General features: G+C 38.3%; 1 protein-coding gene across 1 annotated transcript; it reads right to left on the reverse strand.

Moving 5' to 3' along the window:
• Positions 1 to 2,564: 2,564 nt before the first annotated feature.
• On the reverse strand, positions 2,565 to 12,578 carry LOC132851450 (synaptotagmin-5). Its single transcript, XM_060878346.1, has 5 exons — positions 12,420 to 12,578; positions 9,433 to 10,430; positions 5,200 to 5,371; positions 4,662 to 4,828; positions 2,565 to 3,442 (listed from the first exon to the last, which is right to left on the reverse strand). Exons 1-5 carry the CDS (start codon positions 12,436 to 12,438, stop codon positions 3,293 to 3,295), a joined length of 1,506 nt encoding a protein of 501 aa, XP_060734329.1. The 5' UTR covers positions 12,439 to 12,578; the 3' UTR covers positions 2,565 to 3,292.
• Between the last annotated feature and the right edge of the window lie 1,702 nt (positions 12,579 to 14,280).

Raw genomic sequence — 14,280 nt, forward strand, 5'->3', positions numbered from 1 at the left:
TCTCTAACCTATACAGCATAGACAGCATTGCTGGTCTCACTATTGTCTACACCTTTACACACTGAGAGACAACAGAGTCCTGACTCACTTTAGATCACAGACACAACATCATTCATTTGTATATACTGATTGAAAATGCCCCATACTATGATTTCCAGTCGTGTCTAACTCGTTAAAAATCATCAATTTAAATTAAATTGAATCTGAAATTTGAATTTTCGTGGCTTGGTTTAGGATTTTTACTGCTTAAATAATCATTTGTTATTAAACCCATGAACTTCTTTTGTATCTGTAGTATATTAGAAAAATCCTGGGGGGAAAAAATGGAAAAAATAGGAAAGGTACCTTTTTTTTTTTTTTTTTTTTTTACATTTCCAAAATTAAAAAAGAAAAAAAAGTTGCAGGGATATGAAAAAGACAACAATATTTACATCACATCAGTACTGGAGTCATTCCAGGTTTTTTTCTTTTGTCTTTTTTTTATACATTTTGATGATTTAAAGTTTTTTCCCCAAAAACAAACAGAAAAAAAAAAACATATATTTTCCATCTGTCCGTCTTCTTTATTGTGTCCCAGTCCTAAGGGTGCGCAAACTTCTGCTCTCGTCCACCGAACCAGCCCAGGATGAGTCACCAACATGCCCAATCTGCCATTCGTAATCTTAATAAGTTCATTACACTGTGAGATGAACTGAATTGGATTACTGCCTCATTACACATGACTTCCGTTTCCAGCTGACCTCGTCCTTCAGCTTTAGAAATAACCTCACTTGTTAAAGCTCAGTTTGTGGATAAAAGAAAGAAATACGGTTGAGACAAACAGGTCGAAAGTGATATTATGCAGTTATGTTAAAAAAAAAATAAAGCAGTGAATGTAGAATCTATTAATTCTTTCATCAGAGCAGTGTCTATCATCATCATCATCATCATCATCATCATCATCATCATCATCATCATGGTATCGTTTTGTGATATGTACAAAAATGATATTAGGAACAAAAGCCAAGATAATCAATATTATCTTCATCCTAATGAAGCTTGCTAATAGGATTGTTGTTCCGCTGTAGGAATAAAGGAAAAATAACCGACGCACTCTGATGATGTCGGATCTTTTTGTTTGCAGTGTTCGTAGGGTTACATAACACCTACGTAAGCCCTACATACTGTAAGTCAGTGTGGTTTGTTCTTTAAAATACCAGTTTTTTTTTCTTTCACTCATAATTACTAGGATATTTAACTAATAAAGCCTCTTCACATCGCTCACTCCTTAAGAAGCTTTATAACACATGACATACACTGTATTTCAGTTCTTTTATTCCTTGGATAACGAATAATAAAGTAAAAAGCTATGAAATAGTACTGCAAATGTAAAGCAAGATGATTTAAGTTTATGGTAGTTTTTCATTTTTTAAATAAAAGCATAAATTTGTGTGTGTGTGTGTGTGTGTGTGTGTGTGTCTGTAGGGTGGGGGTGGTGGGGGGGTGCTGTAGGTCATTTTTGTAAATGTTTGTAAATAATAATTTTAAGTAAAATATTTAGGTTTAAGAGTTGAAGGGTTAATAAATGACAAGTTTTACTTTCATATCTCTTTTATGGTTTCATGTTGTTTAACAATTATAGCAGCTATTTTTGACCCATCCTGAGGCATCTAGAGATGTACCAGCTCCAGTCGCATTGTACTTTGGACATGTTGGACATTTTAAGAGAAGATGCCGACTCTATGTGGTCTCTGAGGACAACAACCTCCTCATCCATACACAATAATCAGACTGTATCTAGGTGTAGAAAGGACATTATTCATAATAACACTCTCTGGTGTTTATAACAGTTTATAATCACACCCTCTAGTGTCACCCAAATGAGGATGAAGTTCACTTTTGAGTCTGGTTCCTCTCAAGGTTTCTTGCTCTTCCATCTAAGGGAGTTTTTCCTCACCACAGTGGCCTCAGACACAGTCGCTGAGACGACGTCCATCGTTAAAAACACTATACAAATAAATTTGAATTGAATTGAATTGAATTATAAAAAGTCGTTCACTCACCAGCTTCTATTTTTTTGCCTCAACCGACAAAACAAACAAAAAAAACTCTTTATCTTCCATGTTACAGAGGCTCCACAAAGTGCAAACTGTCTTCTGAAGACTTTTGTATGAATACAGACTGTTTCTGTTCAAAGCTCTGAGACTGGAGACTCCTTCCATAAAAAATAAATAAACAGCTCATTTATTATAACTATTATAACGTAGATATAACGTTTCCTTTTGTTTAAAAAAAACAACACAATTTTAACGTTTATTATTAGACACGAGATTACGTAGAGCTCACGCATGTGCTGTTACCATAGAAACAGTATCGTTATCGTATTAGCCGATGAACCACAGGCAGATCTGCTGTTTCGTTTCTGACCAATCAGATTTGAGAATTAAAAACAAACCTATAAAACACACAGACATCTTTTGTCTTTTCGCGTGCACAGGTGAATCAAAAACACTTTTTACCTCCTCTTTATTATAACGTCATTTTAACTTGTACAACAGAGCAACAGATATGTCATGATTGTGTTGAGCGTTTAGACTCGCTAACGATGCTCACGGACAACCGGAAAAAAAGACGTACACATGGAAAGTGTTATAACACGAGATTATGTCGCTTGACTGAGGTGTTTGTCAGTTGGTGGTAAAGTAAATGTGGACAAATTCTCAGCAACTGAAGTCAACATTTTCTCATAGCTCCCAGTTTATTGGATGTTGATGTTTCTCATTATGGCGTAACGGACCGTAAGTGTATTTATTGTGTAATTGTGCTAATTGTCATTTCTGAGAGAATATTTGATATTTTTTAATCATTTGGTCATGATTTCAAAGTCACTGTGCTTTTACGCTGTCTTGACGAGGTTTAGCCTCAGTCAGTCTCTGAGTTACATCATTCTGGGAAATACAGAATATATACGTGTGTAGTTTAGAAGAAAAACAAAACAGCACAATGTGCCATATCAACACATCCATGTGGTCAGTTATCTGTAATGAAACTAAACATTATTCACATAAATAACCACGAATGCTCTCCTAAACATTACACCAATCAAAGGAAACTGGATTGAATAAAGACCTTACAGACTCCTGCACTCCATAACAAAAAATAAAATCATTTGCAGTTTACACTTTGCATTAATAAATACAGAGATATTACACAATAATAAATAAATACACCATTTATAAGTGTCTCAGTCCCAGTAAAAAGCTGTTGTTGTTGGAGATGAGTGAGAAAAGCCCAGTGTTTAAGAGACGTGTCTTCAGGGTGTATCGGACAGGAGCGTGTGCCAGCGCGCTGTTTCCACCTGCCCTCGGCTGCACATCTCCTTCCAGTGCTGTTGCCCCGCCTCTGGGCCCTCAGAGCCAATCAGAACACGGCCGAGCACGCTGCTTTTCGTGTACAACCGTCCCTGAGGAAATGCAGCACAGTTTACAGAAAGTTTTTATTTTGAAAAAAGTAAAATTAAAAAAAAAATAATAATAATAATTAATGAATTAAAAAAATGACATTTCCACTTAAATGTCATGTCAAGTATTCTCCTCTGTCCTAAAAATGTTTAGTCCTGACACTGGAGACTCCTTCCTTAAATGTTAAATCAACACCTCTATAATTGTTCTTGTTAAATATCCCTTTTAAAAATAAGTATATTAATATTGTTGTTAGATTTTTAAAGGCTGAAAAGTGAATATATGACTATACTGTAAAAATCCTATCTTATTCGATTGTGTGCGTTATTGTAATGATTTGTCTTTCAACTAGAGAAAATGAATGAACAAGTTCTAACCAATCAGAATTGAGTATTTAACAGGGATGAGGCTTTAATAACACTTTGATGTCTGTGTCAGCGATGATACCATGATGTTTTATTTTGTTTAAACATGTCATGGACGGTTCGGACAATTCCGGCTTGTTTCTATCCTGTCTTTGTTGATGTTTTGTGCTCTCACCTGTGTTTTCCCCACCCCATATTTAGCCCGTTCCTCCCTCTGCACACCTGTACCTCATGTTTTATGTGCACTAATTACCTCACAATTCATACTTGCATGTTTTTTTGTTACCTGAATTTCTCTGTTTTAGGTTTTTGCTTTTTTGTATCCTGTTTTAAATGTTAGTCTTTTATGTTTTCCCTAGTGTTTTCCTGTGTCTGTTAATTTAGGTTGTTTGTTTGTTTTTTTGTTTGTTTTGTTTGTACATTTAGGTATGTTTTTTTAGCCACCTGTTTTCTGACAAAACATTTAAAAATGAGAAATTTAAAACAATACACAATATTTTTGACAAGAATTTCGTTTTGTTTTGTTTTGTTTTGTTTTGTAGCTTCTGACTTTTGCACATATGTACCCAAAAGTGCTTTATTTAATATGTGAAACTACCCCAGCATTTCATGATGCTTTACTGAAATGTGAGTTTTTTTGCAATGATATGCTAAAAGTAGAAAGTTATTAATATGTTAATGAACAGTCCTTAACTCTGAGAATGATACAAGCACAATCTCTTTGTGTCTTTCTGCCCATTAAAACAAATATCGTCATTGGAAAAAAAAACAATTGAGAAAGATAAAGATTTGTTGTTGGAAATATAGTTAAATAATTGTTTTTAAGAATTAGAAAGGTCTGATGTCTCCAGTTTACCTGCATGATGATGAACTCCAGGACTAGCTGCAGTCTGATGATATCACCGGGCGGTAAATCGAACAGGAAAGGTGCGTTCCACACAGCGTTCGGTCCGCTCGCTCCCTTCGTCTCTTTAGTACTGATCACTTTCCCGCCATGACGCAGGTTGATAACAACGTAATGATCTGGACCAGATAGAGAACATGAACCAAATAGGATGCGTTGGATCTTATATACTGTATATACTTATGTGCTGGTTGAACATTTTCTTCATAAACAGATCAATTACTGAACATAATTACATTTGTTGAAGCTGTGGGTTTATCAGATTTAGCATGCTAATTGAGGCTTTTAGGAAACTAATTGGAGTAATTGTTTAATTAAGAAGGATAATTTCCTTGTATCGCATTATCACACTGGATCTGAGGAGTTGCTGCTAACATTGTAATAAAACATTATTCTGGACTCAGATAGCAGCATCTTGATCAAAAAAACTACATATATACTGTATGTGTGTGTGTGTGTGTGTGTGTGTGTGTGTTTGTAGCTAGCATACCTGCAGCTCCAGGCATTCGTGTTAGCTTGGCCAGGTTCTCCGCTTTGCGCACCATCACTTTGATCCGATGAGCCTGAGTCTGGTACTGAAGCAGGACAAAAAGTTGACCCAAAGGCTTTAAAATGCACACCGACGTCCTCAGCGTGCCCAAAGTCTCCTGTGTGCTGTGACTCTGAAACCACACGTGAGAAAAAGAGCTGTAGACGTAGGCTGAATAAATTAATTTCTATCCTAGTTGCACCACAGTTCTGCTGAATCCCCACATGTGCTTGGGTTTGAAGGTTCAGTTCAATTCAGTTTATTGTAAAGCACTTTTAACAAATGACATCGTATCAAAGCAGCTTTACACAAGCATAGAAACAGAATAAAACTTATAAAGTTTAATTTATTTGATAGTTCTATAAGGAGTCTCCAGTGTTTATTTATTTGTTTTTAACATTTTTCTTTTTTTTTCTTAGTATTTTTTTTATATTCATTTTTTTTTTTTTTGCATTAATGTGAAAAACAGGCTGGTGAATAAACGACTGAATTTAACTGCTAAATTGTAAACAAATGCAGAAACAAAGTTGTTGTTGCATTAAATGTAACTCTAAACAGATAAAAAATGTGTTAGTAAAAAGTCTGTATGAGGAATACAACGCTTCAGGACTCAGAGGTGGGATTAGTGCTCCAGATAAAACAGAAGAGCTGCACAGATAAGAGCTTCTTGGTATCGTAGCTTTTATATTAACTTTATAAAGAGTTTAATGAGATACAGTACGGTGTTAATGACGTCTAAACCAAGTCGAGTTCTGACTCGGCATAGAGTTAATGCATGATTAATAAAGTGGAGTGGACTTTTATTCTGTAGTTCTGCAGTGCATCAGTTTAATGCCTTTAATATAATATTTCATGACAGAATTCTAGATAATGGCTCGATGTGATTTGTGTTGGTTATGTGTTGAGATGTTGGTGTTGTGGGATGATCGGTGGGACGAACAGCTTTTATTACTCAACAGTCTTGGCTCCAGGATTATTATCCAGGATTCTTGGCTCCAGGATTAATTATAATCATACTCAACCCACACACACACACACACACACACACACACACACACGCACACACACAAAGACACATACTGAGGAGCTCAACTCTGTATGTGTGTGTGTGTGTGTGTGTGTGTGTGTGTGCGCTTCAACATCTCTTCATAACGAACACCTCACTCACAAATGTCACTGACTGATCTCTCTGCAGCCTGGAAAAGTAAGATAGAAATTTTCTTCTTCAGTGTGAATTCAGACTAAAATTGATCACGAGACAAAAGAGGAAAAAAGGCCAAGCCACGTTTAGATTAAGTAGAAATAAGTAGCTTAAGGGTGCAGCAAGTGCAAGAATCCAAGCATGTGGGTGTTTTGACATTTATCATCTCTGCCTCTTGTCTTGTCAATAGTTTGTTTTTGATTGTGTGACATTCACTCGCTCGTCTTTATAAACCTCTTCTGTCTTTGTCTTATCATCCACTCATTAATACCAAATTAACTTTGTATTAGTCTGTTCCCTGACCCTCACTTCTGACTTTTCACTTTCTTCTGATTAACTTTAAGAGTTACTTGTAGTGTTGTAGAACAGGGGTGTCCAACCAGTCAGAGACACAAAGAGCCACATCATACACATGGGCACACATGAACATTCCCTGCCATTTTGAGAGCGAACGTGACACAAATTGTTTACTCAAATGATTTTGCTCTTACTGGGAAACTTTGAGGTATTTTCATCCCACTCACATGCACGTTTGATGAAAATACCGTATTGAACTCAAGCGACACGAACACGCACAATAAAAAGACACAAAATACAAACTTCGATATGAACGTAAGAGCCGCATGAAACCGGGCAAAGACTTCATCCCTGTTGTAGAAAATACTGAAGACAAGTTATTACCTGTTATCACATTATAGCATCTAAAGACGTGCCAGAAAAACACTGGTAACAAAGCATTAACACTGGAGACTCCTTACCTGAGTGTTAAACAGACATCTCCTTACACTTGGTTTAAAGTTAACTAACACGTTTTTTCTTTTTGTTTTTTTTTTCAAAACTCTGAATTGATTTTGAGCTGAAACTATCGTCAGCGCTTCTGTTATATAAATTTAATCAATTTAAACCTTCTGACCAATCGGATGGGGAATGAAACAAAGCTGTAGGAGAATAGTTTTAAAATACATTAGCCTCAGCACTCCAGAAGCAAACAATGGACACCAAAAGTGTTGGCTAACAAAAATAAATCAATAAAGAAAGAATTTTTGGTAAATGGAACGTTTTCTCTTTTCATATTCAGGCAGTTTTCTGTTTGACACGCTCTCAAACTTCTTACCTTTATCTTCCTCTGTCAATCTCTCTGTTTATGTCTTTTGATCTCTCTCTCTCTCTCTCTCTCTCTCTCTCTGAGTAAATGCCCTCTGGCACCATTTTCCTTCTCCACGGAGGACAAACCGTGGGTGTTGCGCCACTCCAGTCACTCAGCAGTAATCCCTATCAACATCTCTCAGCGGAGTGGAAAATGCAGCACACACACATTTACACACACACACACACACACACACACAGGGAGAGCTACGCTCTGATTACAACGCCACATTCTCACGGCAATAGAGCACGTGAGAGTGATATGGATTATTACAGGAGCTGCATTTTCCATCCACCTGCGTCACCTGGATGAAGGAACACCAGAGACACACGGCCACAGCGCTGACCTCAGAATCGGGAAGTGTGACGGAGCAGACGGAGCTGATGACACATCACCAAACAGGCCAGAGGCAAATCTGATATGCCGTGTTGCTCAATCACAGCTTTTCCGCATCGAAATCTAATCTGAGTCATCTCGTTTACAAGATGCACCGATGATTGGTTTATAGCTCTCAGGTTCAGGTCCATTGACCGAGTCGATTGATTGTAGATCAACACAACTGTGAGAGTCCTTTTAGATTATACAATATATCTGTTTATACGTTCTTAGGGAAATATACAACTTTGATGTAAACAGAGTGACAAAAATGGGGTCAGTGTAAAACTAAGAGATTTCTAGTATTCCTAGAATTATTGTACTTAGAAACGAACTATATAAATGAATGTATGAGCAAATTGTGGTTATAGATAAGATATAAGGTAATAGATCAGTAGAAAAGTCACTTAATTTGGGGCACGGTGGCTTAGTGGTTAGCACGTTCGCCTCACACCTCCAGGGTTGGGGGTTCGATTCCCGCCTCCACCTTGTGTGTGTGGAGTTTGCATGTTCTCCCCGTGCCTCGGGGGTTTCCTCCGGGTACTCCGGTTTCCTCCCCCGGTCCAAAGACATGCATGGTAGGCTGATTGGCATCTCTGGAAAATTGTCTGTAGTGTGTGATTGCATGAGTGAATGAGAGTGTGTGTGTGTGTGCCCTGCGATGGGTTGGCATTCCGTACAGGGTGTATCCTGCCTTGATGCCCGATGACGCCTGAGATCCCAGTGACCCGAGGTAGTTCGGATAAGCGATAGAAGATGAGTGAGTGAGAGAAGTCTCAGCTAAGAAATAATGTCTGTTTGTTACCAGCTGATATAATTCCTGTTGTGCAAGCTGTGTAACGTTTTTACCTTAGAAAGTTTTCCTTTAAAGATTTTCCTTTTTAAAAAAATGTTTTATAATCCTCTATAAACGAATGTTCCTGGGCTGCTGTGAGTCACGCCTGTCACGACAATCCTGTAACAGCGATTCGGCTTTAGTGCTGTGTATCAGAGGTGTCAGGTCACAACTGGTGAGAAATTTAGTAATGCATATGTCATACGCTGCCTCAGAGAAGTCAGACATCATCAAGCTCCAGCTGTAGGCTTAAAAGAAGTCCAGCTACACAGCTACACAGTGGCAGGCAGGAGTCATCAGCCAATCAGGGGAGAGATTGAGAGTGGATGATTGCGATTATGTGATATAGAAAAAAAATAAACACTTCAAGACTGATGGGTTAGACGATATTCAGTGCTGCTGAATTTGTTTTGAAGTGATTTAGTTTTAAAGCTAAGGAGTTTCTGGTGTTGGTGAGTTTCTTCAACTTCTTCACTTCGAATCTGGACGTATTTCGCTTTTTTATTAAACAATTGTTTGTGAAAATAAACCAACATTACTGCCACTAATCATTTGCAATTATTTAAAATAAAATGTTCTTTTTCTGTATAAATGAGTTTATTAGTTCTCCTATAGAATTGTAACATGTTTCTGTACCTTTTTTACTCGCCTCCTGGCAGGATTGAGTTGCCGGTTGTATGTGATGGTGGTATCAGGCTCCCAGTCCATCTCGCTACAGTTGAGCTCTAGATCACCAAGCGGTGTCTCACGGAGTCCTGAGAAATCTTTCCCAAACACGGCCAGTTTGAGAGTGCAGGAACGAAGTTCTTCTACGGAGCCGACATTCAGAGTGAACACCTGAGTCTGAGGCTCCAGGCTCAGGCTGTTTCTGCGTGATGGTACGGCCTGCAGGGCAGCGGGGCACATCGGGGGCAGGCTGGCACGCACCATAGCACCACTGAGCCTTCTGGAGCCCCTGAAAACATTGAGGATCATGACGGTGAGAGTGCCATCTGCTGGATGGAACAGCAAGGAGAACTGAAGTGCAGGAGGCTGCTTGTTTGGGAAGGAACTGCGTCTGGAGCTCTGGCTTGAGCTGTACTGAGATGGAGAGAGCTCCACCTGCTGGCTGGATGGCGAATGCTCAGGGTCAGAGCCTGTCAGGAAGCTGTCTCCAATTACTGTTGAGCGTCGGTCCAGAGCACGGCGTGATTTAGACACCAGGCTAAGTTTAGGGATACTCGGGAGCGAGGCTCGGCCATGGACGGTCGGTTTAAATGGGGAACAGGGAACAGAGGGGGTGCTCAGGCGGCGAAGGGCAAACCGAGACTTCTGAGGGACATTCAGACTTGTTGAGACCTGAGGAAAACTGCCCTGGTTGTCATCAGAAGGAGTGAAGCTGCTGGCTCCTGATGGATAGTCCAATACGTCACCGTCCAGCTCTTCATACTGCTGCTTGACTGGAAGAATTTTGATTGATGGAGACGAGCTGAGAGTTACAGTTACATGATCTGCAGGGGCAGACTGCAGGTAAAACCCCTCCTCTTTGGTGTCAGAAGATTGGGATTTCCTGCGACGCCAGCAAACAATGCAGCCCAGCACGAGGCCGAAGCAGAAGACGGCCAGACCGACAGCCAGGAGGATCTGTAGATGAACTGAGACAAACTCACTGATATCACTGAATAGTTCACAAATCTTAATGTTTTGCCTTAATAATCAGTTTGAACGTTTTATACGTGTAGGAGTCAAGCTATATGAATCAAATCTTTCACTTTTATCATCACAGTCTCTGTTATTCATCTGGAACACAAAACCATCAGCTTTATCTCTGCACTTCTTGCTGGCTTGCATTGTATCTCACTTCTTTTAGTGGTGCAGTTTTTCATCCTTCTCTAAACAGCACACATCGCTCCTTATCTGATTACAGGACACAGGAAATATCCATCTGTCCTCATCACAGCTAGATGGAGACGACGCAAACACACTCAAAGCTTTGATCTAAAACAGAGCCACCATGTGACTTCGACAGGATCACGATTGCTCCTCTGCTGATGAGGACGTGGCTGAGAATTTCTTAAGCTATATCTGTAAGGTCAGTGTGTAAGGTCAGGACGAGATTATATAATCGTATTAAACATGCATGTTTTCTCAACTCCATGGCTTGAGGACAGCAAAACAACATCTAAGCATCTTGAGTGTCATGAAACGTATAAGTGCAAAGTTATTAGTGCATTAAAGCAGGAGTACTTGAATGTTTTGCAATCAATCAGAGACATCATTAATTCTCAAAAACATTTAACAGCTTTTAGTTTTAGAAGATTGCACCAATGAGCTGACAATATTTATAGATTTCCTGATGAGGTATTGTTGTTTGGATGTTTCATAAGTCTTTTAATTCAAAGCGTCCAGTTAAATATGTAGTGGTTAAGGTTCTGGACTACCAATCGGAAGGTTGTGAGTTCAAGTCCCATGTCTGCCACTGCTGGGGCCCTGAGCAAGGCCCTTAACCCTCAATTGCTCAGTTGTATAAAATGAGATAAAATGTAAGTCGCTCTGGATAAGGGAGTCTGCTAAAATGCTGTTAATGATAGTCATTTTGATTCCACTGCACTAACAGACCCCCTGGCTATGATTCATGAACCCCTGTGGATCACTACAAGGTAAATTACATGTGTGCCAATACTTTTGTTAAGACCGAGAAAAATCAAACATTAAGACAGTGGGTTTAAGCACTGATGGAGCTAAAATGCCACAAACTTAAACCACACTCCTATCCTCGTATGTTTGGTCAGGATTACCAGCATCAGTACGGTCATTTCATATGGAGAAAGCTGTGAACCCTAGTTGTACCGAGACCCTGACTCAGCACACTGCAGTTCTCACACACAGCTAAACCCAGTGAACTGAAATCTGTTTGCAGATAAAATTCCCCACAATAAAGTGCTGTTTACACTTATTAAAAGGTGGAAAATGTTCTATATGCCTCTCGCAATCCTTCTAAGTGCCTGTGATAAGCTGAGAGCCAGCTCAAGATAAAAATGAGTCACATGGTTGAGTTGTGGTTAAGCAGATGGAGAGCAAGAAACTTCATACAATTACAGAGCACAGGCAAAGCTTTCGGAGCTTTATAGCAGTGAGGAGACAGAAACAAACAGTATATTAACTTAAAACATGACTAAAATGATCGGATTAATCAATTAGTAAACATCATTATTATTAAGAGTAATAATAGTAGTATTGTTGAGGTTGGTTGGAATTCCAAATATAAATAAATAAATAAATAAATAAAATAAAAAGGCATAATATAAATGTATAATTATATTTATATTAAATAAATATATTTATATAAAATAAATATAATAATAAATATCATTATAAACAAACAAACAAACAAACAAACAAATAAATAAATAAATAATAAAATACAATACAATAATGATAATGATTATTTTTATATTTATTTCATATAATAATAATAATAATATTTTCATAATAATAATAACAATAACGTTATTATTATTTTTATAATAATAATAATAATAATAATAATAATAATAATAATAACAATAATAATAAGTGTTATTATTATTGTTGTTGTTATTATTATTATTATTATTATTTACTGTTAATATGATTATGTTTACCTTCTAACTGAATGCGCATGGTTCCAGCGCGCGTGCCTGTAATGAGTGTTGCCGGTAAGTGCACGCGCTCGCGCTCGCGCTGTCCGCTCTCCGGGATCAGGATCAGTTTTCAGCCTCTTGACTCTGCCGCATCGCGCGCTCACCGGAGACGAACTAAGGCACGCGATCATTCAGCAGAAAACAAAACATAAACCGGTGCCCTGGGGGTGTGTTCAAAACCACGCCCACTGCTGCCTCCTCCGCGGTCCGATTGGTCAGTCTTCAAAACATTCTTTCAAGAGTTCCAAACAGTGTGATTGGTCAGTTTTCACTACTTTTACAGCCAATCACAGCCGCTCCTATTATAATGATTATTATAATGAAAGACAGAACACTTTCCTCAGGACGAAGCTTGTAGCTGGAAGTTAATTTTGAGGAACTTTTTCTGTGTTAGAACTATTTGCTATTTGCTTTATTTCCTTAGTGGTCCATGAGGGAAAGATTCATTTTATTCTGCAGATAAAATATTCCAGTATTTTCCCATGAATGCATGATGTTTTCTGTTACACACTGTGTGTACACTCTTAATACACATGTTGTAGCACATGGAATAAGCACATTAACAGAAACCTGTGATTTACCTTGTAGACAGAACTACATCATCTGGTGAACAATGAATCGACACCTTCTGAACGACCAGCATCGAGACTCCAACAGCGTTTAATAAACCGTATTGATCGAAGTGTCGAAAAGTTTGTTTGACCAAAAACAAACAAACAAGAACAACAACTCATTGTGTAACGCAGGTTCACTGAGTCTCTCTGAATCTGACATAATGCAGCACATTTTATCTTCTTTTCTCATTACATCCTCTAACCGTGAGAAATGTTGTGTTGGTATATTATTAAAGCCTGGATTTCTCTCCCTCTCTTCGGTCTCACTCGGTCTCTGACTCAGCTTTTAGAGATTATGCCAAAAGAACCTGTTCAGCTTCTGCTCCTGTAATGGAGCCACTGCAGCGCAACCCAATGATCCTAAAAATAAACCAGGTCCAGCATCATCCAGGGAGAGATTCCAGCTGTCTTTTGGATTTAAGATATGTTCATTTTTATTTCTGTAATGAATAATTACATAATTATTTAATAATTTTTCTCCTTTCAAGCTTTCCACCCACACAGCCAGTGTGTTTTGCTCATGAGCCAAACTGCCTACATCCATCACTCTAGCTGCTAATTCCTTTAATCCAGGACCAGATCATATTCACTCTGATGTCTCGTATAGGTTATTGTACACAAAGCTGCTGCTCTGCTGAATGACTGATAGGCGTATTAGGAGTGACTAATACACTTTAAGTGTGTGTGTGTGTGTGTGTGTGTGTGTGTGTGTGTGTGTGTGTGTGTGTGTGTGTGTGTGTGTGGGTCTCCCTAGCATTTCAGTTTGCTTGACAAGTTTTACACCTATAATAAAACAGACCCAGATTTATATAAACAGGTCCAAATGAGATGTATAATTTCCTGAAGGATGTTTATTTTTATTTGTATTTTATTCCTTTTGTTTAACACTGTTGCATCCTTGATTCTGGCTGGTCAGTAGTTTAATAATTGTCAGGAACAGCAGCTCTGGCACTAATCAAGGCTAATCAGTATAGACAGCAAGAAGAGGAATCAGAGGTTCATATTAACATGCTTGTTATTGATTTTATAGTAACAGCTCATTCATAGGGACGTCACAGTTTTTAAAGGACTCTCCAGTATCAGATTTTTGTGGTGTCACATGACAAGCTGCACTTTTTTGTCTTATGAGGCTTTTGAGGAAGCGACATGTGATAATAGGCACAAACTTGTTTCCACAACATACTATAAACGGATATAAAGTATGACAC

The sequence above is a fragment of the Tachysurus vachellii genome, chromosome 9 (genome assembly GCF_030014155.1).
Source record: "Tachysurus vachellii isolate PV-2020 chromosome 9, HZAU_Pvac_v1, whole genome shotgun sequence".
Taxonomy (NCBI): domain Eukaryota; kingdom Metazoa; phylum Chordata; class Actinopteri; order Siluriformes; family Bagridae; genus Tachysurus; species Tachysurus vachellii.

What these genes read in the sequence shown, in the direction of transcription:
- LOC132851450 (XM_060878346.1), bottom strand. An exon ending in ACGAATGCCTGGAGCTGCAG is followed by an intron (nt 4,829 to 5,199) that starts GTATGCTAGCTA and finishes TATCTGGTCCAG; the next exon opens with ATCATTACGTTGTTATCAAC. An exon ending in TGGAGTTCATCATCATGCAG is followed by an intron (nt 3,443 to 4,661) that starts GTAAACTGGAGA and finishes GCATTTCCTCAG; the next exon opens with GGACGGTTGTACACGAAAAG.